This window comes from Haliaeetus albicilla, chromosome 2, assembly GCF_947461875.1.
Source record: "Haliaeetus albicilla chromosome 2, bHalAlb1.1, whole genome shotgun sequence".
NCBI classification, from domain to species: Eukaryota; Metazoa; Chordata; class Aves; order Accipitriformes; family Accipitridae; genus Haliaeetus; species Haliaeetus albicilla.
The window spans coordinates 80,299,057-80,324,320 of record NC_091484.1 but is presented as its reverse complement, the minus strand read 5'-3'; the positions used below and the strand labels follow the sequence as shown (position 1 = coordinate 80,324,320).

General features: G+C 66.1%; 3 protein-coding genes across 3 annotated transcripts in view; 1 reads left to right on the top strand and 2 right to left on the bottom strand.

Moving 5' to 3' along the window:
- Nucleotides 1-1,814: 1,814 nt before the first annotated feature.
- The window catches only part of LOC104315965 (uncharacterized), a 42,471-nt gene continuing 19,021 nt past the window's right edge, over nt 1,815-25,264 (top strand). Inside the window, exons 1-24 of the mRNA XM_069799933.1 lie at nt 1,815-2,089; nt 3,235-3,636; nt 3,735-3,861; nt 4,319-4,432; nt 5,059-5,169; nt 5,276-5,395; nt 5,522-6,253; nt 6,912-7,032; nt 7,780-7,905; nt 8,444-8,617; nt 9,063-9,964; nt 10,122-10,308; nt 12,569-12,854; nt 12,913-13,520; nt 14,131-14,423; nt 15,652-15,746; nt 15,819-15,923; nt 17,572-18,261; nt 19,622-20,103; nt 20,296-20,505; nt 20,673-21,150; nt 21,822-21,948; nt 23,682-23,795; nt 24,037-24,147. Of these exons, the coding sequence (XP_069656034.1) occupies nt 1,856-2,089; nt 3,235-3,636; nt 3,735-3,861; nt 4,319-4,432; nt 5,059-5,169; nt 5,276-5,395; nt 5,522-6,253; nt 6,912-7,032; nt 7,780-7,905; nt 8,444-8,617; nt 9,063-9,964; nt 10,122-10,308; nt 12,569-12,854; nt 12,913-13,520; nt 14,131-14,423; nt 15,652-15,746; nt 15,819-15,923; nt 17,572-18,261; nt 19,622-20,103; nt 20,296-20,505; nt 20,673-21,150; nt 21,822-21,948; nt 23,682-23,795; nt 24,037-24,147 (6,949 nt within the window). The 5' untranslated portion in view covers nt 1,815-1,855. The remainder of the gene's footprint in view (nt 2,090-3,234; nt 3,637-3,734; nt 3,862-4,318; nt 4,433-5,058; nt 5,170-5,275; nt 5,396-5,521; nt 6,254-6,911; nt 7,033-7,779; nt 7,906-8,443; nt 8,618-9,062; nt 9,965-10,121; nt 10,309-12,568; nt 12,855-12,912; nt 13,521-14,130; nt 14,424-15,651; nt 15,747-15,818; nt 15,924-17,571; nt 18,262-19,621; nt 20,104-20,295; nt 20,506-20,672; nt 21,151-21,821; nt 21,949-23,681; nt 23,796-24,036; nt 24,148-25,264) is intronic.
- On the bottom strand, nt 8,698-15,187 carry LOC138684506 (uncharacterized). The gene is made up of 4 exons (XM_069778509.1): nt 14,951-15,187; nt 12,587-13,221; nt 10,980-11,183; nt 8,698-10,388 (listed from the first exon to the last, which is right to left on the bottom strand). Exons 2-4 carry the CDS (start codon nt 13,122-13,124, stop codon nt 9,361-9,363), a joined length of 1,770 nt encoding a protein of 589 aa, XP_069634610.1. The 5' UTR covers nt 13,125-13,221; nt 14,951-15,187; the 3' UTR covers nt 8,698-9,360.
- LOC138684502 (tigger transposable element-derived protein 3-like) lies at nt 16,784-20,116 on the bottom strand. Its single transcript, XM_069778492.1, has 4 exons — nt 19,979-20,116; nt 19,690-19,796; nt 19,285-19,413; nt 16,784-19,169 (listed from the first exon to the last, which is right to left on the bottom strand). The coding sequence occupies exons 2-4, from the start codon at nt 19,721-19,723 to the stop codon at nt 17,308-17,310; spliced, it is 2,025 nt and encodes a 674-aa protein (XP_069634593.1). The 5' UTR covers nt 19,724-19,796; nt 19,979-20,116; the 3' UTR covers nt 16,784-17,307.

Genomic DNA, 25,264 nt, shown 5'->3' with positions numbered 1-25,264 from the left:
CCGATGTGTGCCCGCTCCCCATGAACAAGGACCTGCTGCCCGGAGCTGGTGAGAAGGTGGGAGAGCAGCCGGTTCCCGTCCCCACCCGGCAGGGACAGCCATGCCCTTCGGCAGGAGCTGGTTCCTTCCCACCCGGAGCTGCTGGGTGTGAAGGGATGGTGGGGAGATAAAAAAAAAACAAACCACCAAACAGTAAACTGCCATTATTTGCTGGTTTCCCAAAGAAATGGGGCTTCCGTGACTCTGCCGTGGCTGTCTGCTGGTCCCCATTGCCAAACGCTGTCCCCTGGAGCCCTCCTGGTCGCCGGCAGCTGTGCCAGAGGTGCTGCGTACCGAGGGCCAGGCGAGGGGATGCAGGTGAATCCCGGTGCCTTTGGGACCGGGGTGGAGAGGGCAGTGCTGGATGGGTGGCAGCTCTGCACACCTGAGCTGGTTTGGTTTTTTTTTAGTTTGTCAAAGACCATCATTTCCCACCTCCTCCCCTTAATTGCACAGAGAGAACGAGCTCCCCTAAAGCTGCTTTCAGAGGTTCCCTTTGGGGTCCCTGTCCTGCATCCCCCAACTTTGGGAGCTCCCCGGCCCCCATGGAGCATCACCAGCTGCCCAACAGCTCACACCTTGGGGTGAGTCTGGACCCCCGGTCCCAGGGGACACCCTCATCCCCCAGCCCAGGGCAGGAGCCGGAGAGCCCTCCTCCTGCCCCAGGCACCGGTGGGTGCCAGCTGCCCCAGCTGGGAACCTGGGTGCCGGGAGGGCTGCGGCTGTGGGAGCCCCCAGGGCGCTGGGCCATGGGGCAGGGGCACGGTGTGTTTTGGGGGGATGAGGGTGTCCCAGCTGGGGGACGCAGCGCTGGAAGGGATGAAGGAGGGGTCACAACCTCAAGCGAAATGGCTGCTCGGGCTCCTGTGATGCCTGCTCGGTCCGTTAACCCTTCTTGTCCCACTGCCCTCTCTGCGCGGAGGCTGGGGCTGTCCCAGTCCATGTCCTGCAGAGGGGACCCCCCCACCATGGCCCACCCGTACGGACCATGGGGCACCCAGCTGCCGGAGAAGCTTTTCCCGGGAGGTTTCCGTGACAGCAGGACCATAATGCTTTTCCCTGGTCTCCCACCAGCACCAGGCCCTGGTGCTGTTAGACCAAAGTGTCCCAGGGTTGAGGTGAGGGCATGGGGGGTCCCCAAACCTGGGGTCCCCCCAAACCGAGTGCATCCCCACACGTGAGTCCCCTCTCCACCTCTGGCTGGGATGGGGGTCCCAGTGTGGGTGGCCGGGGTGCTCACCCCATGGCCCTGGGTTCACGGACCTCTGGTACCACCGGGTGTTTGCTGGAGGGAGAAGGGGGGTCCCAGCAGCACAGCCTGGGCGAGGGGGAGAGACACCCCCTTCCCCAGCCCCAACCTGCCACCTGTGGGGCTGAGACCCCGGGGTGCCGGCAGGGATGGGATGCCCGACTGAGCGGGGGCTTTGGCCTGGGGGCACCCACTGGGCTCGGGGCTGGCGCTGATACTGGAGCCGGGGCCGATGCTGGTGCCGGGGCTTGGTGCCGGTACCAGCGGTGATGCCGGTGCCGATGTTGATGCCGGCGTCGGCACCAGCGTCGGTGCCCGGGCTCGGCGCTGGTGCCGATGCCCATACCGGTGCCGACACCGGTGCCGATGCCGATACCGGTGCCGACGCTGATACCGGTCCCGATGCTGATGCGGAGCTGATACTGGTACCGATGCCGATACCGGTGCTGGGGCTCGGTGCCGGTGCCGGTGGCGGGGCGGCCGGGGCTGCCGGTGCCGGTAGGCGGCAGTGCTCCGCGCTCGGCGCCGCTCCCCCCCGCCCGCCGCCGCGAAGCCCGGAGGAGGCGGATGCAATTCCCCGGCTGCCCCTGGCTCCTCGGCGGGGCGGCGGGGCCCGGCCCGCAGCGCGCAGGCACCGACAGCGGTCCCGGCCCCGGCCCCGGTACCGGCCCCGGCCCCGGCGCGGCGGCGGGCGGTAGCGCGGCCCCGCTCCGCTCCGCGCTCTCCCCGCCGCGGCCCGGCCCCAGCCGCCGGGGCCCGGCCCAGCACCGCGGGGCCATGGCCGAATGGGCGCCCGCCCAGGTAAGCGCGGCCCGGGGGGGGGAGCACCGCCACCGGCACCGGCACCGGAGGCGGAGACGCCCCGCCGCCGCCCCGGTCCGGCCCGGGCGCCCCGGCCGGGACCCAACCCCCCCCACCCCCCCCGCCCACCCCCGGCACCCCCCAGCCCGGGGACCCCCGGCGACCCCCTGCGCCCCTCCACCCCCGGGCTGCCCGCGGGGGCCCGACCCGGGATGCCCCCGGTGCCCCCGGGACGTCCCCCCGTGTCCCCCGGACGGCGGCTGGGCACCGCTGACCCGGGATGCCCCCGGGATGTCCCCGGGCGCTTTCCGACCCGGGATGTCCCCGTGCTCCCGGGATGCTCCGTGCAGGCTCCAGCCCCGGGATGCCCGCGGCGCCTCCGACCGGGGATGCCCGTGTGTCCCCGGGATGTCCCCGGGCTGCCCCGTGCCCCCCCCACCCCCGGCTGCTCCCTGCCCACCCGTCCCCATCCTCCTCCCGGTTCGGGGGTTCCCTGCCTGGGCAGGCCCCGGGGAAGCCCCCGCAAGGGGTGGGGGTATGGGGTGCCAGGGTGGGGGGTCGCTGCCCTGCGGGTCTGGCAGCTGCCCGCACAGCAGGGTGACCTGCTTGGCGCTGGCCGGTGTCCCACGGGGACAGTGACCGGCCGCTGACCCCACGGCTGCACCGAAATGCCTCCCCAACCCACCGGCTGAGCGGGATGCATCCTGCCCACCGCCTCGCCTGCCCCTCGCCGTCCCCTCAGGCCTGCTGCATCTGTCTGCCCTGTCCCCTCCTGGAACTCGGAGCGGGCCCCAGCAGCTCCTTCCTTGCCTGGGCAGCACCGACCGCTCCGGGGGCCAAATCCTGTCCAGCCGAGTCGTTAGCAGGGGGTGGGCATAGCGGCGGCTGTCAGGCAGGACCCCAAAGGTGCCCGGGGTAGGGAGGGCCCTTCCCACAGCCTGGGCAGGCAGGGCGAGGGTGGCGGTGGGCATCACATGCGGGGGGGTTCCTCGGCACGGTGCTGGTGGTGGTGGTGGGCACTGGCGGCCAAAAGCCCCCAAAACGGAGGGGGAGCGGTGCCTGCTGCAGGGCCAGGGGCTCTGGGCACGACCCAGGGTGGGGGTGACCGTGGGCCCCCTCCCACCCGCACCCTTCCCACGGCCCAGGTGCAGGAGTGGAACGTGGAGGCCCCCCACCTGATGCCGCTGCAGCCACCGCTGCTGCCGGAACGGGCGCACGTGCGGGAGGCGCAGCTCCACTCCGCCGAGGCCTCGCTCTGGACCGTGGTGGCCACGGTGCAGGCGATGGAGAGGAAGATCGACCTCCTCGCCACCCGCCTGCTCAGCCTGGAGGGTCGGTCCGGCACGGCTGAGAAGAAGCTTCTGGACTGCGAGAAGACGACCATGGAGTTTGGGAACCAGCTGGAGAGCAAATGGGCTGTGCTGGGCACCCTCATCCAGGAGTACGGGCTGCTCCAGCGGCGCCTGGAGAATGTGGAGAACCTGCTGAAGAACAGGAATTTCTGGGTGCTGCGGCTGCCCCCCGGCCCCCGGGGCGAGGTCCCCAAGGTAATGGCTCCTGGGGGGGGGCTGTGGGCCGGGTGGGGGGACCCTCGGCTCCCCTGGGGAGCGGGTGCCGCTGAGCTGCCGGGGGCTTGTCGCTGCAGGTGCCGGTGACGTTTGTTGACATTGCCGTCTACTTCTCGGCGGAGGAGTGGAAGAATTTGGAGGAGTGGCAGAAAGAGCTGTACAATAACCTGGTGAAGGAGAACTATGAGTCTTTGATCTCCCTGGGTAAACATCCCTTTTCGCCCCTTTCCCAGCACGCTGGGGTGATGGCTGTGTCTCCCTGGAGGGCCCCAGGCGTGGGTGCCCTTGTCGCCCGCAAGCGGTCGGTGGTGGCACACGCCATGGCTTTGGGACCTCCTGTTTCGGAGGGAACCCTCTGTGGCTTGTGCTGTGTGCGTGGGGATGGGATGATGTGTTGTGCCGTGCCGGTGCTGCCGCGTGGGGCAGACAGGTAGCTGGAGCGGGTCTTCATCCCCCAAAATTGAGGGCCTGAGCATCTACGCTGCACGGGCCTCCCGGCACGGACGTCCTGCCAAATTTAGGCAGGTTCTCTGCCAGGAGAGATGCCAGTGCCTGGCAGCCCTGTGCATCCCCCATGTGTCCCCCCCACCTCTTGGCGATGGTGAGGGTTGGGCGGGCACAGCCCCGCCGCCGGTGCCAGCCACACTGTCTCCCCATGCAGATGGTGCCCTCTCCAGAAGCGAGATGCAGCCCCGCAGCGAGCGCGGGGAGGGACCCTGCGTCCCCGAGCAGAGGGAGCTGGAGCAGAGGGAGCTGCCGCCGGACGCCTGTGCGGGTGAGGCACCGGCCAGGAGCCAGGGCAGTGCTGGGTCCCCCCATCCCTGCTGCCTTCCACCTCGTGTTTCCCCCACCCCGCTGCTCGTCCCAGGGACGTCCCAGCCCCCCAGGGCCCAGTTTTCCAGCCGTGGCCAGACTGCTCGCCACTGTACAGCCAGGGGCCACCGCGAGTGATCCCGGAAAATCCCTCATGATGTGATGTGCCAGGGGTCTTGGGCATCCGTCGCTGGGAGATCCGTGTGTCCCCCACCACCGCCATGTGTCAGAGCCCATGGGCTGTGCCGTGGTCATCTGTCCCCATGTGTTGTGCCACAGTCACCCATCCCCATGGGCTGTCCCATGGTCACCTGTCTCCAAGGGCTGTCCTGCTGTCACACGTCCCCATGGGCTTTCCCAGGGTCACCCACCCCATGAGCTGTGCCGCGGTCACCTATCCCCAAGGGCTGTGCCGTGGTCACCCGTGCCCACAGCTCCCCCGGGGGTGTGTGATGCCCCATAACTGCTGTGGGACGGGGGCATCCTGCACGGCTGGAGCCCAGGGGTTCCATACCCCGAGGCGCGTTGGCCGTGGGTCACATTGGGCGGCCGCATCCTGGCGCCGGCCAAGTCTCTCCTTGTGAACAGAGTCGCTGATCTCCACCTCCGACATCCTGTCCCGGATCAAGCAGGAGGTGGCCTTCGTGGGGGAGCAGCAATTCGCAGAGGAGCGAGGGATGCCGGCGGACCCCTGTGCAGGTGAGCTGTGCCGTGCACCCACCGGCTGCCTGACACCAGCAGCAGCCGCTGCTTTTGGAGTGCAGGATGCGGCCCCGCTCGGCTGAGTCCCCATCCTTCCCCGCAGGCGCAGACGCCCTGATCACAGCACACGACTTCTTGTCGTGGATCAAGCAGGAGGAAGAACCCTGCGTCCGCGAGCCCTGGGAGCTGCCGGAGAGGGAGATGCTGACGGGTCCCGGTCCTGGTGAGCGATGCTGAGCCTGGCCCCATGGGGCTGGTGGGGGGAGCACCCACGCAGGCTAGACTGTGGCTCGGGGACATCCCCGGTGTTGCGGGCAGGCACTGACCAGAGCTTTTCCCTCCCCTGTAGCTGGCGAGGGGCTGCTAGTGAAGACGGAGGAGCGGTGCCCCCACGCCGAGCCCCCAGAAGAGGTGGGCTTGCCGGGCGGCTCCGGGGAGCTGCTCTTCCCCGGCGCAGGCTTCGGGAACCCTGAGGGACAGGCAGCGGTGACGGCGGCGGCAGCGGCGGTGGCTCTGCCGGCACAGCACAGACTGGGCAAAGCTCCAGGCTCAGAGCCGGGGCCGGGGGCCGAGGTGGCGGGGGTCCCCACCGTGACGCCGGGACCAGCCGAGGAGCGGCCGCATGGCTGCGCCGAGTGCGGGAAGAGCTTCAGCGGGAAGAAGAGCCTGCGGATCCACCAGCGGAGCCACGCGGCCGAGCGCCCCTACCCTTGCGCCGAGTGCGGCAAGAGCTTCAACTGCCACTCGGGGCTGGTGCGGCACCAGATGATCCACCGCGGCGAGCGGCCCTACAAGTGCGCCGAGTGCGGCAAGTGCTACAGCCGCAAGGAGCACCTGCAGAACCACCAGCGGCTGCACACGGGCGAGCGGCCCTTCGCCTGTGCCGCCTGCGGCAAGAGCTTCATCCGCAAGCAGAACCTGCTCAAGCACCAGCGCATCCACACCGGCGAGCGGCCCTACCAGTGCCCGGCCTGCGGCCGCAGCTTCCGCTACAAGGAATCCCTCAAGGATCACCAACGGGTCCACGGGGCTGAAGCGGGGCCCCCCCCGCTGCCCACCCCCGGCATCATGCCCCCCGGGGACTAGGGGCTACCCCGCCGCGGACTGACACCCCCCCGGGACGGGGGCAGGCGCCGGCCACGCAGCTTCCTACCAAATACAGGCGCCCGGCCGAGGCGGGGGGGGGGGGCACGGGGGGAGCCCCGGGGGGGGCCGTGCTCCCACAGGTCCCCCCACCCGGGGCCGGCCCCCACCACGGACGGACACTCTTCGGTCCCCCAATGCTCCCCCCCACCAGACAATCTTGCTGCACGGGATGGGGAGCAGCCCCCCGCCGCGTACCCCTGCCGCCATCCCCCACCCACCCCCGCCTGCCGCTCTGCTCCCCGGCCCCCCGCTGCTTATTTTTACTGCCCCCCCCCCCACCCCGCACCATCCCGCTCTGTACAGTGCTTGGGGTGTAGTTTTGTATGGACGATGCGATACAGAATAAAGTCGTGCTGGGCTGCAGCGCCTTCGCCCCCGGCCCTGTGGGGTCCCCCGTGTCCCCCGCGGTCCTGCAGCCACACTCCTGCCCCATCCCTGTGGTCCCGCACCCCGGGAAGGCACCGGCAGTGCCTGCAAGGTCAGAGATGGGCAAGGGGGGGGGGGAATCATGGCAGAGCATGGGGCAGCAGAAACGGGTGCGGGGGCTGTCAGTGTTCCCGGTGTCACTGGCTGTGGTGGTCTTGTGCTGGCAGGGCTGTGCAGAGACCCCCAGAGCGTGGAGCGGCTGAACCCACGGGTGAAACCTTGCACGGAGAGGGAAGGATGGGCAATGATGCTCCAGCGCATGTGTGTGTGCATGCACACCAGCCGTGGGTGTGCAAGGGCTGCCAGGAGGCAGCCGTGCTCCCTGGGGCACTGTGGGTCCTGGTTGTCCCCTGACCCGCAGGGACCCCCCCCTCCGTGTCAAATCCTTTCTAGCATCTCTGATTCCCAACTTTTTGCATTTTTTTCCTGGCTTTCCCTGACACGCGTGGGCTGCAGGCTGTGGCCAAGCCCTCCCTGGGGCATGGACCCAGCGCCCACTTCCCTGCACCTGCACACCCCTCTGCAAATCATTTTACTATATCTATCTCGTAAAAGATAACCGGACAGCAATGCCCTGCTTGCATCAGCCGCAGCAGCAGGCAGTGGTCCTGCGTATCCCACCTTCATTTTAACCAGCTGAACCCCTCCGGCTTCTGCCCACCGTCACCAAACTCATCCCTGGCCCCTCCTACTCTTGATTTGAGTCTATAAATTATTTACACGGAGTTTTTAACCACAACCGTGGACACCCATCCCTCTTCCCCAGGCAGCCAAGCTGGCGGGGGGGGAGGCCCTGACCGGAGCCGGTGACCCACCAAGTGCCACAGCTCGTGACGCTTTGCCCCGTGGCTGCTGCTCCCACGGCTGGCACCAGCGGTGCTGCCCCACTGCCCCCCTTCCCGGGCGGCTGCACCGTCCTGCCTGGGTGGCAAAGGAGCTGCCACCGAGCAGGGACATGGCTGTGGGTCCCCTGCATGCTGTGGTTGCGAGGCGGGGGGCAATCAGCCCAGGGTGGGCTTTTTACCTGTGCTGTAGCCCTGATGAGGAGGAGGCAGCATGTACGGGGCTGGAGCTCCCTGGGGACAGTACAGCCGAAGGCTGCAAGTCCTGTTCCACCTCTAGCCTTGATGCCGGGGTGCTGGGGTCCCCCGAAGGAGCGGGGTGAAGCTCCGTTGCCACCAACCCCGGGGTCGTTTGCCCCACGGCCCTGCCCCGCGCAGCCCATATGGGCTGCGCGGGGCAGGGCCGTGGGGCAAACGACCCCATATCACAGCACAGCAGGCTGCATCATGGAGGGGGGGGCTGCCTGCATGCTCCCCCTGACTGGCTCAGGGCAGCCCAGGAGCAGAGCAGGCCAGCGTGGCGGCAGCGTGCCGGCAGCACCGGGGATTTGAGCAGGGAGGAACTACGGGAAGGCGGCGAATTAGCAGCATGACACAGCAGTCGAGCAGCATTGGCACAAGCGAGGAGGGGGAGGAAGGTTGGGGACTTCCCTGAGGCTACATGGGCAGCCAGGAGGGGAAAGGACCCATGACCGGTGCTGTGGGGAGGCAGGGTAGAGGAGCTGGGTCTCCCCACGGGCAGCGGCGGCTCACACGGCCCCATTGCCGGGGGATCAGGCAGACGCCTGCCTGCGGGGTTGACTGGGAAGGAGGAGGATGGAGGGAAGCACATGGCCTCCCCTCCCCGGCCCTGCAAGCGGCTGCCTTCGCAAGGGCAGGATTAATCCTCAGGTATCCAACGTGGGCAGCTCACCACCCCTGCCAAGTGCCACAGTGGGCGTCACCGCTAGCCTGGCACAGCACCGCCGGCACCCGGCACAGCTCCTGGCCGAGAAGGGACCACGACTTCAGCAGGCGGCGCGGGAAGGCTCGTGGGGGGCAGCAGGTCCCACTCGCCCACGACCCTCCTCACCACGCCGCTCCAGCACTGAGTTCACACACAGAGGCGGCCTTTCTGTTTTTTGGGGATTTTTTTTTTTAACAGAAGTTTATGGTTATATGCAAATTAGGTCATTAAATGATTTGCATAAAATGTTCGCACATCAGCGACTAAGTGTTCCTAACTTCCCACCCGCCCCCACCCCAAAGGTAGTAATCCTACTCGACTAGCGCTGTCACACGGCCCCGCTGACGCACGCACACGCTTCCCCGCCGCGTGTCCCGCTCGCTCACACGCGCCCAGCTGGCCACGCTCGCGGGCCCTGCCCCGGGCTGCCTGTGCAGGCAGAGGCATGGCCGACGGGCGCAGGCAGGCCTCCCGGGCGCTCGCACACCCTTACACACGCGCGTGTTATCACCGTCTCCCTTCCCGGGCAGGTGCGCATGCCCAGAGCGCGGCAGGTGTGCGCGGCGCCGGCCACCGCGTACCCTCGTAGCCTTCCCCGTGCTTGCGGGGGCCCGGGCGTGCCGGCAGGGCAGGCGCCGACCGTGCTGGCACGCGCCTCCTGTGACCCAGGCAGCTCCCACGCACACCCACACACACCGTTCCCCCACGCGCACACCCCTCTGTCCGTGGCCGGGCGCCCACGGCGTGGCCGGAGCCCCACGCGTGCAGGCACCGGGAGGGCCGCAGGCACACACCATGTCCTTCGCGGGACAGCGTCCCCGCCTGTCCCTAGCTGTTGGTGAGGAAGAGCCGTCTGTGTCTGGAGGCAGAGCCGCGCGGCCGGCCCCGACGCCGGCCCCGGCCCCGGTTCCCGAAGGGGCTTCGGCTGGGCACGGCGGTCTCTCCCCAGCTGGCACTCCCGGCCTGCGGCTCGGGGAAGCTGGGCTCGGCTTTGGGCTGCTCGAGGAGCGGGCTGGGGTCCGGCCGGGGCTCGGCTGGCGGCGCCTGGCTCTGCCGGGCACTGGCCCTCTCCTGACGCAGGTAGCGCAGCTCGTCGCGGATGTCCGTCAGGACGCCCAGCAAGCGAAACTGGAGCTCGCGGTCGCGGGCCCTCTCCTCGCGCTGGGTGGCCCGCTCCTCCTGCCACATGGCCAGCTCCTGGTGGTACAGCTGGTCCCACTGCTCCTCCAGGTCCAGCAGGTGATGGATGTTAGTCCTCCAGCTCTCCCGGCGGTCTTCCCGCAGGCGGGAGCAGCCCAGGCCACGGGGTGGGCCGGGGGCAGCGGGGGCGTCCCCCGGGGGGGAGGCAGAGGAGGGCAGCGACTCCTCGGTCAGGGCACCATGCAGCGGGGAGCGGGCCGGGGGTTCTTCCTCCACTGTCGGCTTCTCCCAGGTGGGCCCCATCAGTACCCTGGGCAAAGCGCCCATCTCCGGGCCTGGGCCCCCCGCGTGCTCCTCGGGGTGTGAGGAGTCGAGCCCGCGGCCCAGGGGGGGCAGGTCAGACACCCCCTCGTGGCCCCAGTCCGAGTGAGCGTCCACGGGGTTGAGAGGGTCCTCGGGCAGAGAGGTGACGGAGCCCTGGGAGCTGCACCTGCGGATCAGCATGGCCTGGCGGGACAGTTTCATGTCTTCCTCCGCAGACATGGGGGCCTCGGGCCCGGACTGCATCCCCACGGCCCCGCCGTGGCCCCTCTCCACCTCCCGGCCTTCCCGTTCCTCCTCCTCCGACATGGAGGCGTAGGAGACGAGGGACTCGTTTCGCAGGGACGGGGAAATGGCTGACACGTCTGGAGTCCGCAGCTCCGGTCCCGACTCGGCTGGAAGAGAAGAGAAGCCCTCCAGTGAGCCCCAGCCGCTGCCCCGGCCCCCTGCCCTTTCCTGACACACCGATATCCCCTTCACAGACATCCCCGAGGGACACAGCAGGCCAACGTGCCCCGTCTGTGCAGCTCTTGCCCCTGCCTGCCTCACACAGTCCCCATCCCCCTGCAGTGAGCTCCCCAGGTCCCCGTGTGATGCAGGGACAGCCACGGCCTTTGCCTTCCCTTGGATTTGCTGCCTTCTCCTGCCACCGACCAACCCTCGGTGGTTACGAAACTGTGCCCCGGGTTCCCCGTTACGTATCCGCAGCCCTTCGGGACTCGCAGACCGGACACAATCGCACAGGCTGGGCAGGCAGAGGGAAGTGTCTCCAGTCGGGATGTCCCTAGCAGTGCCACCCCCAGCGCCATGCCGAAGGCTGCATCCAGCCCCACCGACAGCGCGACACCAGGCCAGGACCAGGCTCTCGGTGCAAACCACCACCGCAACCTTTTACCAGCTGCCACGCTCCCAGCGGATCTCTATCCAGACCCCGCGTCCTCTCTCCACGGCCTAAAGCCCTGCAGCAGCCTGTCCCGCAGCCTTACCTGAACTGCTCTGTCCTTCCCCTCGGCTGTACTCGCAGATGACGGAGGGGTCGGGGCTCTGCACCGCCAGCCGGGGCACAGCGGAGCCCTCCACGTCTGGCAGGGATGAGGGCTGCCCGTTGGTGTCGATGTAGATGCTGGGGTGGCTGACACCGGGCTGCAGGTGCATGAAGGACTGCTTGGTCGCTCCGGGGAAGAACAGATCTGTGGGACAGAGAGAATCCAGCCTCAGCCGCTGCGATGACGGCACCAGCAGTTCACGTGCCCCCGCAGAAGGGCGGATGGGGCTCCCCAGGAGAAGGGTCCCACGGGAATCTGCAGGGGAGCAATGCTGCGTGGGGGACATGGTCGCACCGGGGTACAGACGCTCCTCCTGCAAGGCCAGCCTGCCCGATCGCTCACCCTCACCTCGTCCAGGACCATCCTGAACTCACCCAACCCCAAGGGGATTGGCATCCCCTAAATGTCCCGCAGGACTTCTTCCTTCAGCCTAGAGCTCTTCAGCTCTGCAGCGAGACGGGCGTCTGATTCAGAGACAGCCCAAGCCTGAACTGGGTGAAAACGAGACCCACGCCACCCACCCATCCCCAGTGAAACCTGGTGGGCCAAACTGAAATCAAAGAGCAGAGGAAGGAGCAGGAAGAACTAACCCTGGTGCCCTCTGCGGACAAAAAGAAGCTGGACACATCCCCTTTGGGGAAATGAAAGGGCAGGAGGGTATTTGCCTCCTGTACAGTAACGAAGCCCAGCTGGGGTGTACCCATGGGCCCAGCTCAGCACTACTGCAAGACCGATGTCGGGTCTTTCACCAACATTTTGCCCCCGACCCCCGAGCATCTCTCGGGCGTTTGAGCTAAACAGGCGTTACCCAAGAGCAGGACCAGCAAGAGGGCACTGCGCTCTGGGGTAGCCCAAGAGACAGGTTTGCTGTGCAGGTGACAGAGGGGTCAAAGGCACAGCCCCATCGAGAAGGCACAGCCCACTCACGGCCCCACCGGCTCCCCCCCGCCACGCATGGCACCCGGGTGCGAGGCACTGCGAGACGACGGTGTGGCTTTGCACTGAAGCAGCTGCTCCCGCTCCCTCTGACCTCAGCTAACCATGGGGGATGCTGACCCTGAAAAGAACCAGGAAATAAAATCGCATCCCATCTTTCACCAGCTGCCTTTAGACAGTATCCAGCATGGCCAGGCACTGTATCACATTAAAGGAAGGAAAAAAAAAAACAAAACAAAAAAGACCCGCTCCCACAAAGTTTGAGGTGTTCTTGTTGATCCCAGGTTATTTCCACAGTGGATTTTTAATTCCAGCGCACACGGTTTCCAAGCCTGCTGGTTTGCTACTCGGATACAACAGGACCGCGGCCCTGCCAGATGCTGTAATCCCAACACAAACCATGTACGAGAGGAAAACCCAAAAGTGTCCTTCCACAATTGACGCCGTGCCGGCTAGCACAGAACACAAACGCTCGGCAGACCCCAGAGCTCAGGGGGACCGTGCCTGGTGACGTTACCAGGCCGGACGTCAGTCGGAGAGTGCAGGTGGGGATGCAGCGCGGGACTCTGCTACTCCAACTCTCCTCTCCCCAGAGAACCGCCACGACTGACCTGGGTCCAAGATGATTTCGGGCTCCGAGTCGTGGCTGGCCTGCAAGAAGGTGGAAGCCACCATCTTCTCCAGGGGCGTGAGGCGCGGCTTGTGGAGTGGCCCGCCGGCGCGGTTCATGGGCAGGTGCTTCTTGGAGGTGATCTTTTTCTTGACGTCCAGCCGCAGGTCGCGCCACTTGTGCTTGAGGTCGTCGATGGAGCGTTCGGTGTAGCCCAGGAAGTTGACGCGGCTTTGGATTTGGGTCCAGAGCTGCTTCCGCCGCACGGGGTGAGCCCGCAGGGCTTCAGACCCATACAGGGCGCTGAAATGCCGGACCACATTCCAGACCAGCGTCTCAGTCTCGTCATTGGAGAAGTTGGCCTTCCTCTTCCGGCCAGACGCTGGCATCGCCTGCGAGGCTGCGGCAGAGGTGGAAGGGGCACAATTGAACCTCGGTCCCCACTCCTCTCTGTCAGCTCCTGGGGGGAACATGGGGCTGCGGGAGCCCGAGGGAGCCGCGGAGGAGGGAGCCGAAGCAAGAGCCCCCGAGGCATCCATGGCAGGGGAGGCTTGGGCCGGGGAGGATCTAAAGAGCCGCTTCGGCACACCACGCGGCAGGGGGGCACCTCATCCCCTCGCCCCGGCTCGAGAGCACCTGGGAGGGGAGAAAAGGAAAGGGCAGCGGTGGGTCGCGGCAGTGCGGGGTGACGGCGAGGGCCCCCGGCCTTCTCCAACCAGAGGCACCCGGGGGCCCCCAGCCAGCTACCACGGGGGCCGCGGAGAGGGTTGTGGTCATGGTGCACGCATTGGGACCGTGACAGAGGCCGTGGTGAGGGCCACAGCACGTGCCTCAGCCACGGCACGCGCTTCGGGGCCGTGGCGGGTGCCTCAGGGCCACACAGAGGGTGCCGAGGACCACCTCGGGCAGCGATGGGGAGCGCCTCTGGTTGCACGGTGAGTGCCTCCAGGATGTGGCCTCGGCAAGCACCCCAGGGCCACGGCAGGAGCCCCAGCAACTTCAGGGCCACGGCCATCGCCTCTGGGCTACAGTGAGCACCACAGCAAGGATCTTGCCACGGTCAGCACCTCAGGTCCACAGCAAGGACCTCGGTGATGGCAAGCAGCTTGGCACCATGGCAAGGTCTACAGCCATGGTGAAAGCACCATGGCCGCAGCACAAGGCCTCAGGTCCATGGTGAAGGCCTCGGCCATGCTGAGCACTTCAGGTTCCCAGCAAGGGCTTCAGGGCCATGGCACAGACCTTGGCCATAGGACAGGTCTAGGGGCCGTGCCAAAGGCCTTGGCCATGGTGAGCATCTCAAGGCCGTGGTGAAGACCTTGGCCAAGATGCAGGTCTTGGCAATAGTCTTGGCCATGGTGAGAACCTCAAGACCCTGGTGAGTAACTCAGGTTCCTGGTGAGGACCTTGGGGTCATGGTGAAGACCTTGCCCGTGGCGAGCGGCTCAAGGCTGTGGCAAAGACATTACGGAAGGCCTTGGCCATGGTGAACACCTCGAGCTCCCATTGAGAGCCTCGGGGCCATGGCAAAGCCCATGGCCACAGCAAGTGCTTCAGGACCATGGCGAAGACCTTAGCGAAGGCCTTGGCCACAGCGAACACCTCAAGTTCCCACCGAGGCTCTTGGCGCCGTGGCGAAGACCACGGCCACGGCGAGCGCTTCGAGGCCACGGCAAACAACTCAAGCTCTCACGAGGGCCGTGGGGCCACCGCAAAGACCGAGGCCGTGGCGAGCGCTTCACGGCAACCCCTTGGCGAAGGCCTTGGCCACGGTGAACGCCTCGAGCTCCCGCCGAGCGCTTCCAAGAGCCCGGCAAAGACCGCGGCCAACGGCGCAGGTCTCGGGCCGGCGGCAAACCCCCCCACCTCCCCCCCCCGGCCACGTCGAGCACTCCATCAAGGTTCTCGACCCACGGCCGCGCGTCCCAACTGCCTTGACCCCACCGAACCCCCCCCCCCTCACTCCTTGTCCCCCAGCACCGTGGGCAAAACCCTCAGCATCTCCGTGCCCCACCGACACCCCTCAAGGTCTTGGCACCCCCCCTCCCCCAAATCACCACCCCCACCCCCCACCCCATTCAGAGGCGGGGGTACCCCGGGGCAGGGGGGAAGAGGGGGCGGGGGGGGGGGCAACCGGTTACCGGCTGCACCCTCGGGGCAGGGCCGGGGCCTTCGGCGGGCGGCTTTTGTTCGCGCTTCCGCCGGGCACCGGGGACAAAGGGGCCGGGGCCGGTGCCTGCCCCCGGCCCCCCCCCCCCGGGAGGGGGAGGGGGGCCGGGGGCAGGCACCGGCCCCGTCCGCAGGCCTTTCCTTCCCGCCCCCCCCCCTCCGCCAACACCCCCCGGGGCAGGGCGGCGGCGCCTACCTGTGCCGGGACGGGCGTGCGAAGGGGGGAAAGGGGAGGGGGGGGGGAAGAGGGGGAGAACGGCGACGGAGGGGGCCTGGCTCGGAGAAGAAGGGGGGAGGGGGAAAGGGGGGGAAGGGGGGGGGGTGGGAAAAGGAAAAAGGAAACTCAGCTCCGGCGGCAGCGGCGGGTAATGGCTCCCGCCTCGGCGGAACTCGCCTTCATTTCCTCCGCCTACCGAGCGGCGCGGCGCGGCGCGGCGAGCGGCGGCGGGGGCCCCTGCGCGGGCCCCGCCCTTGGGCGCCCCCTGGCGGAGCCGCCGCGGGAGCAACGGCGAGAAGAGACGCGCCGGGGGAGTTCACGCGGGGGGGGGGGTGTGCGCATCCCCGGGTGGGCTCTTCCCTGCGCGCCCCCTTGCTTCGTACCCCGATGCCCCCACGCTGTCGTCGCATCCCCGAGGGGGAGCCCAGTGCACCCCCATGGTTGTGCATTCCCCCCCCCCGCGCAGCCTGTGCCTTCCACCAGCCACACGGTTGAACCTCCGTGATCGCACACCCCAGTGGGCGCTTTGCCATCCGCTGCCCCTGCACCACCGGGGGGGGCTGTTGTACTCCCGTGCACCCCGGTGCGCCCCCCTCCCCCCCCCATGCACGCCAAGGCTGCACCCTGCCCTGTGCAACCCGGGGAGCACCCCTTGTGAGATGCCCTGTTCACTCTGGCAGGTATCCGGGTCCCCCCTGCACCCCTGGGGGGGGCCCTGGCAGCCCCTGCCCCCAGATGGACACATCCCGGTGCCCCCTGCCCGTGCACCCCTAAGGTACTCAGCGCCTCACGCACCTCCGTGGGTGCCCCTCACACCCCGTGCCCTCCACTCCATGCGTCCCCACAGGCGACCCCCAGGCAAACTTACCGAGCACCCCAACAAGGTCCCCGGGTGCACCCTGTCCCATGCGACGGGTGCCCCTTGCACCCCCGGCCCCCTTCACCCCAACAGGTACCTGGGTGCCCCTCGCACGCACTGCTTGCTGCGTCCCAGTGGGTACCCTGTCCCAAGCACCCTGATGGGCCCCCCACCCTGGACACCCCGATGAGCACCTCTTGTGTGTCCGGCCCAGGTGTGTCGCAACAGGCACCTCCCGCCCAAACCCCCTGTGCCCCCCCCCAGGCACCGCCATTCACCCTTCCCCTGGGTCCTCGCTGGGGTCCCCTCCCTGGGGGTGGCTATGATGGCTGGGTGCAGAGCACCCCTGGGTGCCACGGTGCTGTGGGGACATGCCTGTCCCCGCTGCGGGCCACAGCCCACCCTGGTGGCCTTCAGCTGCCCCTGGTTCTCTGTGTACATGTGGGGTGTCATCCCCGTGCCCCATCCCACCTCGGGGACCCCGGTGCAGCAGTGGTCACTGTGCCAGGGAGAGGGTGCACAGTGGGTGCCCATTAGGGCACACAGTCCAGTGTACATGGGGGGAGCTGTGCAGGGGACCCCCAGGGTGCACACAGGTGCCACCCACACCGCGTGGGACACTGGCGCTGGCACAACCGGCGTGCAGCCCAGAGCTCTTAATTAACAGCCATGACAGGGTCATCAGCCAGGTCCCTGCTGCCCGTGGGTGCTGTCCGTGGCCCTGGCACCCGTGTGGGAACAGCAGGCATTGGGGTGCTGCGGGGGCCCAGGAGCAGCCACGGTGTCACCGGGCCAGGGGGTCTGCGGCCCCAGGCCAGGGCGAGGGAGGCGAGGGGGAGGTTTGGGGTGGCCCCGCTGCTCCCAGCAGCCCCAGGGGAGCGCAGGGGCTCTGCCCGGCTCACGGTGGGCTTGGATGTGACGTTAAAATATTACAACCACCAGCAATGCTGCACTTCGCTGAATTATTCCTTTTTAATGCCTGTTACAAACCTCCGGTGTCACCACATGGCAACAGCAACCAGTGGCACCCGGTTCCCCCAAACCCCTGTGGGAAGGAGCCACTGCCCCAGCATGGGGACACCCCAGCACCACCCCACATCCCCCACCCCCCCAGCAAACACAACTACCACGCTCAGGGCAAATCCTCTCCAGGGGCAGCTCCATGGCTGCAGAAGCCACCCCCTGGGAGAAGGTTTTGGCAGCAGGTTCACGTCCCCGGTGCTGCCGCCGCCAGCCCCCAGCACCGCCCCAATAGGTGACATCCAGAGCACGGTGGCTCCGCAGCCCCCGTGCACGGTGCTCCCTGCCAGACATCCCTTTTGCCCCTGAGCCACGTGAACCCACAGCAAACCCCACAGCACAACTCAGCTGGTGCTGCCGCAGGAGACGGTGTCCAGGCCAGTCCAGTGACGGCCCCGATGAGCGCCGGTCCCCATCATGGGCACGAGTGAGTCCAGGCATGTGCTGGCCACTCCACTCACTGCTTGGGAGGGGTGTCCCTGATGAGGGCTCGCCCGGTGCCAGCTGACACCATGTGCACTGCATCCTCCAGCTCGTAGAAGGCCTGGAAGAGGTCCGGCGAGGTAGCCCGGCACTCCAGGTACCGCCGCAGCGTGGCCAGGCTGCCCCAGACCTCTCGCTCTGAGGGGCAGGGCTGCACCGCCGCCAGCTCTCCCCCATCCTTGCCCTCCGCCGTCCCCTTGTCCCCATCCACCTCCGCTGACTCCCCGTCGCGCTCCAGCTCCTCGTCCGTCATCATGCGGCGCTCCAGCTGCTCCTGACTGAGTGGGCCGGGCGCCGGGGCGAGGGCTGGGGCCTCGGTGCCAGCATCGGGGCTGAAGCCAGTGGCACGGAAGCAGCTGGCGATGAGCCCCGGGTGCACGTCGCCCCAGGCTTGCGCCAGCATGTGCAGGGCATCCAGGAGGGTCGGCTGCCCCGTGCCACGCTCCGCCAGCAGCCACCTCAGCAACCGGCGCCGGTAGTGGCCCTTGAGGTCGCTGGTGATGCCGCGGTCCAGGGGCTGGGCCAGGGCGGCAGCCGGCGGGATGAAGACCATCCTGACGTTGGAAAGCTGGAGGTAGGGGTGCGCCTCGTGCTTGGTGAGGAGGAGGAGGATGCTCTTCCCCTGCCGCCACATCCCCTCGTTGAACTCCCGCAGCCACTCGGCAAAGAGGGGGGCGGTCATGCCAGCCAGGCTGCTGGCGCGGTAGCTCCAGGGCATCTGCCCCAGGTTGACGCCCCGCAGGCAGGGGGGCCGGGAGATCTCCCCCACCACCCGCAGCGGGGCCTTCTCCGAGCCGTCGGCGTTGGTGCAGAGCAGGAGCGTCAGCCGGTCACCGGCGCTCTCGCCCTTGCCGGGGGAGCTGGCTGGGAGGAGGACCCCCATCTCCCCACAGGCATAGATCTCGGAGAGCGCATAGCTGCGGAGGAGGTTGGGTAGCAATGCGCCGGCCCAGTGGTCGGCCGTGGGCTGCTCCGCATCCCCTTTCTCCACTGGCGGCTTCTTGAAGGAGAGGTTGTGGCGTGCCTCGAAACGAGCCAGCCAGCCGCCGCCGGGCTCCGGGTCAGGGCGGCCCAGTGCCTCGGCGAGGTGTTTGGCCTTGAGCTGGAGGAGTGGGCTGCTGACGGGCAGGTCGGTGGCACGGGCGCCCTCCACCCAGCGCAGCAGGGCGGCCTCGAGGGCCACGTCCTTCCCCTCCCGCTTGCGTTTGCGTTCGGGGTCGCCATTGCGGTGCCACTCGCTCAGGATCCGCTCCTTGTTCTTGATGATGCGGCAGATCTGGGGCTGCGACACCCCGAAGCGCTTGGCCAGCTCGCTCTGAGACACCTTGGGGCCCTCCAGCATCTCCAGCACCCGCACCTTCTCTGTCAGTGACAGCTCCTTCCGCTCCTTCCGCGGTGTTGCCGTTCCCCCCTCTGCCATCCCCGGGGAGCGGCCGGTGCAGGGGGCTGGGCGGCAGGGGCTGCCTGCAGCCCCCAGCCCCACCGGCTCGGCAAAGCCTCTCCCGCAGCGGTTGCAGGTGTAGGTGCACTCCCCGCCGTGCGCCAGCCGGTGCCGCACCAGGTCCGGCTTTTGCCCGAAGCCCCGGCCACATTTGGGGCATTCGAGCGGCGGCTCCCCCAGCTGGCAACGGTGGCTCTCAAAGGCAGGAGGTAGGATGATGAACCCCCTGTTAATGGCACTGGCATTCGGCTCCGGCTCGAGGACGCCGCAGTAGCTGCAGCCCTGTTCCCGCAGCGGGACGGGGAAGTCGCTGGGGCCGGCACGGCGGGATGGTGGGGAGCCGGGCGGCGGGGATATCCCCTCCTCGTCCTTCATCTCCTTCCCCAGCCAGTCCCCTGCAGAGACAGGAACGTGCTGGGGAGAGAACCCCCTTACTGGGAATCCCACAGGAATAAACCCTCCAGTTCAGCAGGATTCAGCCCATCACCCGGTCCCCTATGTCCCCCTCACCCTGGGAGGGTCCGGCAGGCACCGTGCGCGGCCGGTGGCTCCGGTGCTCCCCGTAGCACCCTGCCACCGCCTCCTCCTCCTCCCCTCGCTCCACCTCGGCCAGGATGTCAGGTTTGGTGACGGCGTAACCTGTCACAGAGTCAAGAGGGACAACCGGCGATGCCGCTGGTGATGCCGCCACACAGCACCGTGGTGGAGGGTCACGACAGGCCTGCCTTGGCGTTCCCCCGCCGTGACGGGGACAGACGGCCGGCGTGGTCCCGCGGTGACCCTGGGCCCCGCGGCCGCCTGCTCCCGCCACCCACCCGGGCCGACGTCGATGCCGACGTGCCGCCAGCCTCGCTTGCGGCCAGGCCGTAACCGGCAGTGCCAGGGCTGGTGCCGGGCAGGACCGCCGTGCCTCACCCAGGGTGACGGGGTGCTCCCGGTCCTCCTTCATGGCACCGGCACCCTCCCGGTCCTCGGGGAGACGCGGCAGCTGCTCCCGGTGCTGCTCACCGGCGAGGCCTCACCTGCGGGAGGGACGGGAGGTGGTCGAACCATGCGCCGCACCGGGATGACGGCGCACGGTCCGGCGGAGACCCCGCGGGGCGGGCAGGGAGAACCGGGCGTCGGCGGTGCCGGTGGGGCCGCCAGTGGAAGGAGGGTGGCCGGGGCCGCCGAAACCCGGTGGGCCGCGGTACCGGTGCCGTACCTGGGCCGGGCCCTGTCCCCCTCCCGTCCGGTGGGGCCCGGTCGGGCCCGGTGCAACCGCGACCCCGGCCGCGGCCCCCGCCCCGCCGCCGCCCCGCGCGGCCCCGCTCACCGGCGGGAGCGCGCGTACCGGCCCTGCCCTCCCCGCCCCGCCCTCCCTCTCCGTTTTTTCCATCGATTGGCCCGCCGCTAGCGGGCGCCTCTCGGATTGGCCGCGCCACCGCCCAATCAGTGCGGGGGCCGGAGCCGCGGCCGGTGAATGCTGCGGCGCCGTTCTTCCCCTTTTCCCCTGATGCTGCGCGGTCCGCCCGCCGCTAGGCGGCGCTGCGGCGCGCAAACCCCCTCCTTCCCCTCCCCGCCGCCGTTCCCAGCGTGCACCGCGCTCTCGGCATGGCCGCTCTGCCCCGCCGCTGCTGAGGAGGCGCCGGGCCCGCTCCGCCGCTGCCCGCTCCGCTCCGCCGCCGCCACCGCCCGCCGCCACCGTCCGCCGCGCCCCGCAGGGCCATGGCTGACTGGGCCCCTGCTCAGGTAAGCGCTGCCGACGCCCCCTCTTCCCCCCCCCCCCGCCGGCCGACGCCCCCCCCCCCCCCAGGCCTGGCCCCGTCTCCCGTCCCCCGGCGGCGGCCGGCCCCGAGGGCTCTCGGCACCGGTGCGGGCCCGTCCCGTCCCGTCCCTCTCCGCGGGGTCCGGTTTAGTCCGTGGCTGCCCGGACGTCGGCCGGGATACCGCCTCGCTCAGGCGGCGGAGCCCACGGCATTGTCTGTGCCCCCGCAGGACCTGGAGTGGGACATGGAGTCCCAGGAGCTGGCCCTGGAGCAGCCCCTGCCCGCCCCCGAGCAAGGCCCCGCCGGGGAGGCCGAGCTGCCGGCCGCCGAGATCTCCCTGACGCTTGTCACCGAGATCCAGGCCGTGGATAGGAAGGTGGACGCCCAGGCCGCCCAGCTGATGAACCTGGAGGGGAGGATGAGGATGGCGGAAACCAAGCTGATCGGCTGCGAGAAGACGGCGGTGGAGTTCGGGAACCAGCTGGAGAGCAAGTGGACTGCCCTGGGCACCCTCATCCAGGAGTACGGGCAGCTGCAGAAGCGGCTGGAGAACATGGAGAATCTGCTGAAGAACAGGAATTTCTGGATCCTGCGGCTGCCCCCGGGGGCGAAGGGGGAGGTCCCCAAGGTAACGGTCTTCTGCTCCATCTTCAAAACGGGGTTGTTCCGCACGTACTCTGTTCTCACAGCCCTGTTTCGGGGCAGCTGCGGTGCTGAGCAGGACATGGCTTCCCTGCAATGGTGTCTTTCCTTTCGTGCTTGGCGAGAAGCACTAGCATAGGTCCCTTTGTGTTAATTACGCACCACTCGTTATATATGTCTGATCCTCACCGAAATGCATCGGCCGGTCTGTGCGGGGTCACACGCTCCTTAGCGTGGCTGGAGCCATGTTTGAGTCATGCAGAATTGTGTGGCTCAGCCCCACGCGCCTGGTGGGTTTGGTAACATCCCCAGTGTCTTTTCAGAGGCAACTGGCGGCGGAAGCACATCAAAAATGAAACGGGAAAAGAGTCTATGTGTCGGGCACTGTGCACAGGGCATCGCCCGCAGTGCGAGGAGGCTGAGCAGCAGGCAAGGTGCAGGCAGGTGACGAGGGAAAATCCCATCGTGTCCCTTGCGGGCATGGGTGAAGCTGCCTGAGCCAGGCATGGGGGTCGAGCGAGGCATGGGGGAAGGAGCGGGTGTTGCTGTGTGGGACTGTTCTGTGCGGTGCTTGAGGAGTTTGAATGAGAAAATGTCCCTGGGCATTTTCTTCAACGAGAGGCAAAATGTCTGAGCATATGATGCTTCTAATCACAGGTTCCTGTGGCGTTCAACGATGCTTCATTTAACTTCTCTGAGGAGGAGTGGAAGAGCTTGAACGAGTGGCAGAAGGAGCTTTACAGGCATATCATGAAAGGCAACTACGAGGCCGTCATCTCGATGGGTAAAGACGAGCCGGGGTTTGCCCTCAGCGTTCTGATGCGCCAGGTTTTCTGGAAAGCACCGCTGTGCCTGGCAGGATCGGGGAGGGTGGATGGTGTGCTGGTTTGGGAACGCGTTATGCCAGCTTTTGACAGCAGCCCTGGCAGTTAGGTCAGTCCTCACCGGTTCAGTTTAGCGGTGGATGGACGTCACAAGCATCGCTGCAGTGACCGTGTCTCCCTGACAGTCTCTGTGGCTGGTAGGAGCCAAGCGAGCACCTAGGTCGTGAGGAGGAGGGGAAGCGAGAGGACCCCCAAGCCAAGTAAAGATGGGGAAGACGGGAGTTTTTGTCACGCAAAGGTCCACAGATCCACTGCGCTGGGTGCGTCAGCCCGCTCGCCGCTTAGGGCAGCAGAGGGGTGCCCTGCCTCTGAGGTTCCTTCCAGCCCTTTCTGTGGGTAATCAGTCCTTCAGCTGCAGAGCCTTTTGTAAGGGAGGAGAGCAAGGTTTGCAAGCTGCCTGCCTTGGTGCTCTGTCTGACCCCACCCTCATCCCAGGCGAGGTTTCTTGCGCAGGCTGTTGTGGTACCTGCTCCTGTAATGCTGGGGTGGAGCTGGGGAGAAGCAGCAGGCAAAGGCAGGCTCTGCTTTCTGCTTTCCCCTCCAGCAGCTCAGGGCAGCGTGTTCAAGGCTAAACAAATGTGCTCTGCTCGCTTCTTCCAGTCCCGGCTGCGGGCATTCCCTCCAGGGGACGTGTTGCCTTCATGAGCACCTATGTGTGTTCTGAGAATTGACCTTGCCTTGGCTAGACATCCGCGTGCGGTGGGTGGGAGCGCAGACGCGGTCCCTGGAAGACAGGCCTGTGCTGGGGCCGCTGGTGTGCAGGCTCACCTGCCAGCCAACTCCGCGCGATCCAGGCCTTTTGTCTTTTTTTTCCCCTTTCTTCCTTTATGTTTTTTGAACAGAGGTCTTCTGCAGTCCCTGTGTGCAAGGGATAAAGGTGAAGGATAAATACTGTCCCCGGTTCTCCTGTTTAAAAACAGTCCTGTGTCCTACTCTACAGGCACAGGAATGTTACGGTCCCGCTGAAGGGGATCTGTGGATCTGAGCCTGGAGCTTAGAAAAATGTATCTGTGCTTCGTCTGAAGGTTTCCTTTGAGTAACGAGGTTTAGGGGTTTGGCCCTTATATAAGGCAAACGGATCCACCACAGCAGATTAATACCCAGAGACTCACACTTGTTTGGAAATGAAGTTTTCCGCTCTCCGTCCTAGGAGAGATTGTGATTGTCCCCTTTCCCCCACCAAAATCCGCAAGCAGCCTGTGACTCGGACGAGTAGGATGGAGCGGTCCTGGCTGGAGGGAACCGCATGGGGAGGGCACTTCCCCTGCTGCCGCTGGCTGACAGCTCTGGTGCTGTCCCCAAGCTGAAGTCCCCATTGTAATGGATCCGCGGACCTTAGCAGAGAGGAGAAGAAAGGAAGCCTGGAGGTAAGCACAGATGCATTTTCTTATTCTCCTCCTCACGCTGCAGGCTGGGAGGTGCTCCTCACCTGAGCAGAATGTGCTCCTGCAGTCCGCTCATGTTCCCAGGGCCCAGACAAGGTGAGCGGTGCAGATGTGTGAGAGCATCTTCTTAAGCCTCTCTTTCCATTACCCGTCATCCCCAGCAGCAAAGGAAGGTTGGTGGGCAAAGGTTTGAGAGTCTCTCTCCTGCAAGGGCAAAGGAAACGTTCTGATCCTCTTTTTACGTGCAGATGCTGCCATTTCGAAGCCTGACCTCCTGTCACGGATTGAGCAAGGAGAGGATCCCAACGCAGAGGATCAGGATGACTCTGAGGGAGGAGAAACCCCTACAGACCCCAGCACCGGTAAGCCATAAGGTTCCCAGGACTCAGTGGGGAGGTAGAAAGCAGACATGTGGCTGCCACCACCTGCCTGCACTCTTCCACTTGCCTCTGCTGTTGAGTTTTGCCAGCTCTGTCCTTTGGTACAGGAGTGACTTTGCTTTCCTAGTCGGCTCTCACCTGATGCAGCCATCTCTCCCAGAATCCTTTGTAACACAGCTGGGAGGCATGAGCATAAACTCCTGTCTTTCTTTCTCTTGTGCAGAGTTTTCCTTTCCTGGTCCTGATGACAGCTCGTGGAGTAAATACGAAGAGACTCTGGCTGAAAGCCACGAGGGTTCTGAAGAAGAGGAAAGCATGGAGGTCCCTAGTACATGTGAGTTAGAAGCGCAGAGCTTCGCCGAGCGCTGTGCAGAGGGGGAGATAGAGGCGGGCTCAGGCTCTTGGCACTTGCTGGGGATTGCCCGGGGTGAGATCCTGCCTTCGCCGTGGTCTCTGCCAGGCTTGCCTCAAGGGTCAGCGTGGGAGCTGGATGGCAGCCGAGGCAGATCGATAGCACATGTGCAGAAGAAGCTGCAGTACATGAGCAGCAGGCTGTAAAAGCAGCTGTGGGCTGGCAAGGGGGAGCAGATCACCTGTACGGTGTCACATCGCTCAGTGAGGTAGCGTGTTTAGTCAGCCTTGAAGTGGAGATGAGCAGGAGCACGTGTAGTGCAGGCAAGCTTCGATGGTGTTGGCAACAAAGTTCTTGAAAGTCTTTTCCAGGAATATGTAAAGTATTTTTCACAGCTTTCTCTGTCAGCCAAATGTGAGGCTTCTTGTGGTGCAGCAAAAGGCATGTCCTCGTCACCGCCCCATCGCTCCAGGTCCCTGCTCTGAAGCATGGGGACACATGAGCTGCTTTGGGAAGCATCCCTTGCTAGGATGTGTTTTTGCCTTCCCAGCCTCATTCTTGGAAGCAGCTCAACTGTTCTGGCTGATGCTTTTCCAGAATCTCAGCCTGATGCAAACAAAGCAGCCCATTTTCAAGCCGCACGTTTAGATGTCTGGCAAAGTGACAAGCAGGTGAAGAGCCCTGTGATAGGGAGTGCTGAGCAGTCTTCTCTGGGCACGCGAATGCTCGGCACAGCTTTACCTTCTTGCGCTCTGCAGAAACCTGTGTTTTTTTCAGCCCGCTTCTCCACATCTGCAGATCCTCTGGGCTCTTTTCATCCTCCCTTTGCCAGGGTCCTTGGCAGTTGCTTTGAGTTACCATTTTTACCATGGAAGATCCTTCGGCTCCAGGCCCTGAACATGCCCAGAAAGAAAAGAGGTTTTATTCCCCTTCCCTCAACTGTTTTTTGGCCTTTATACTAAACCAATGTTTTCAAAGACCTGTTCTGCTTCACCTCCTGCTGAGGAACCCACTTTTTCCCTTTGTCTAGCTATATATAGAGATCTCATTATCGTACTGTCTGAGCTTTCCCAAGAAGTCTTTATCAATGATCTGGATG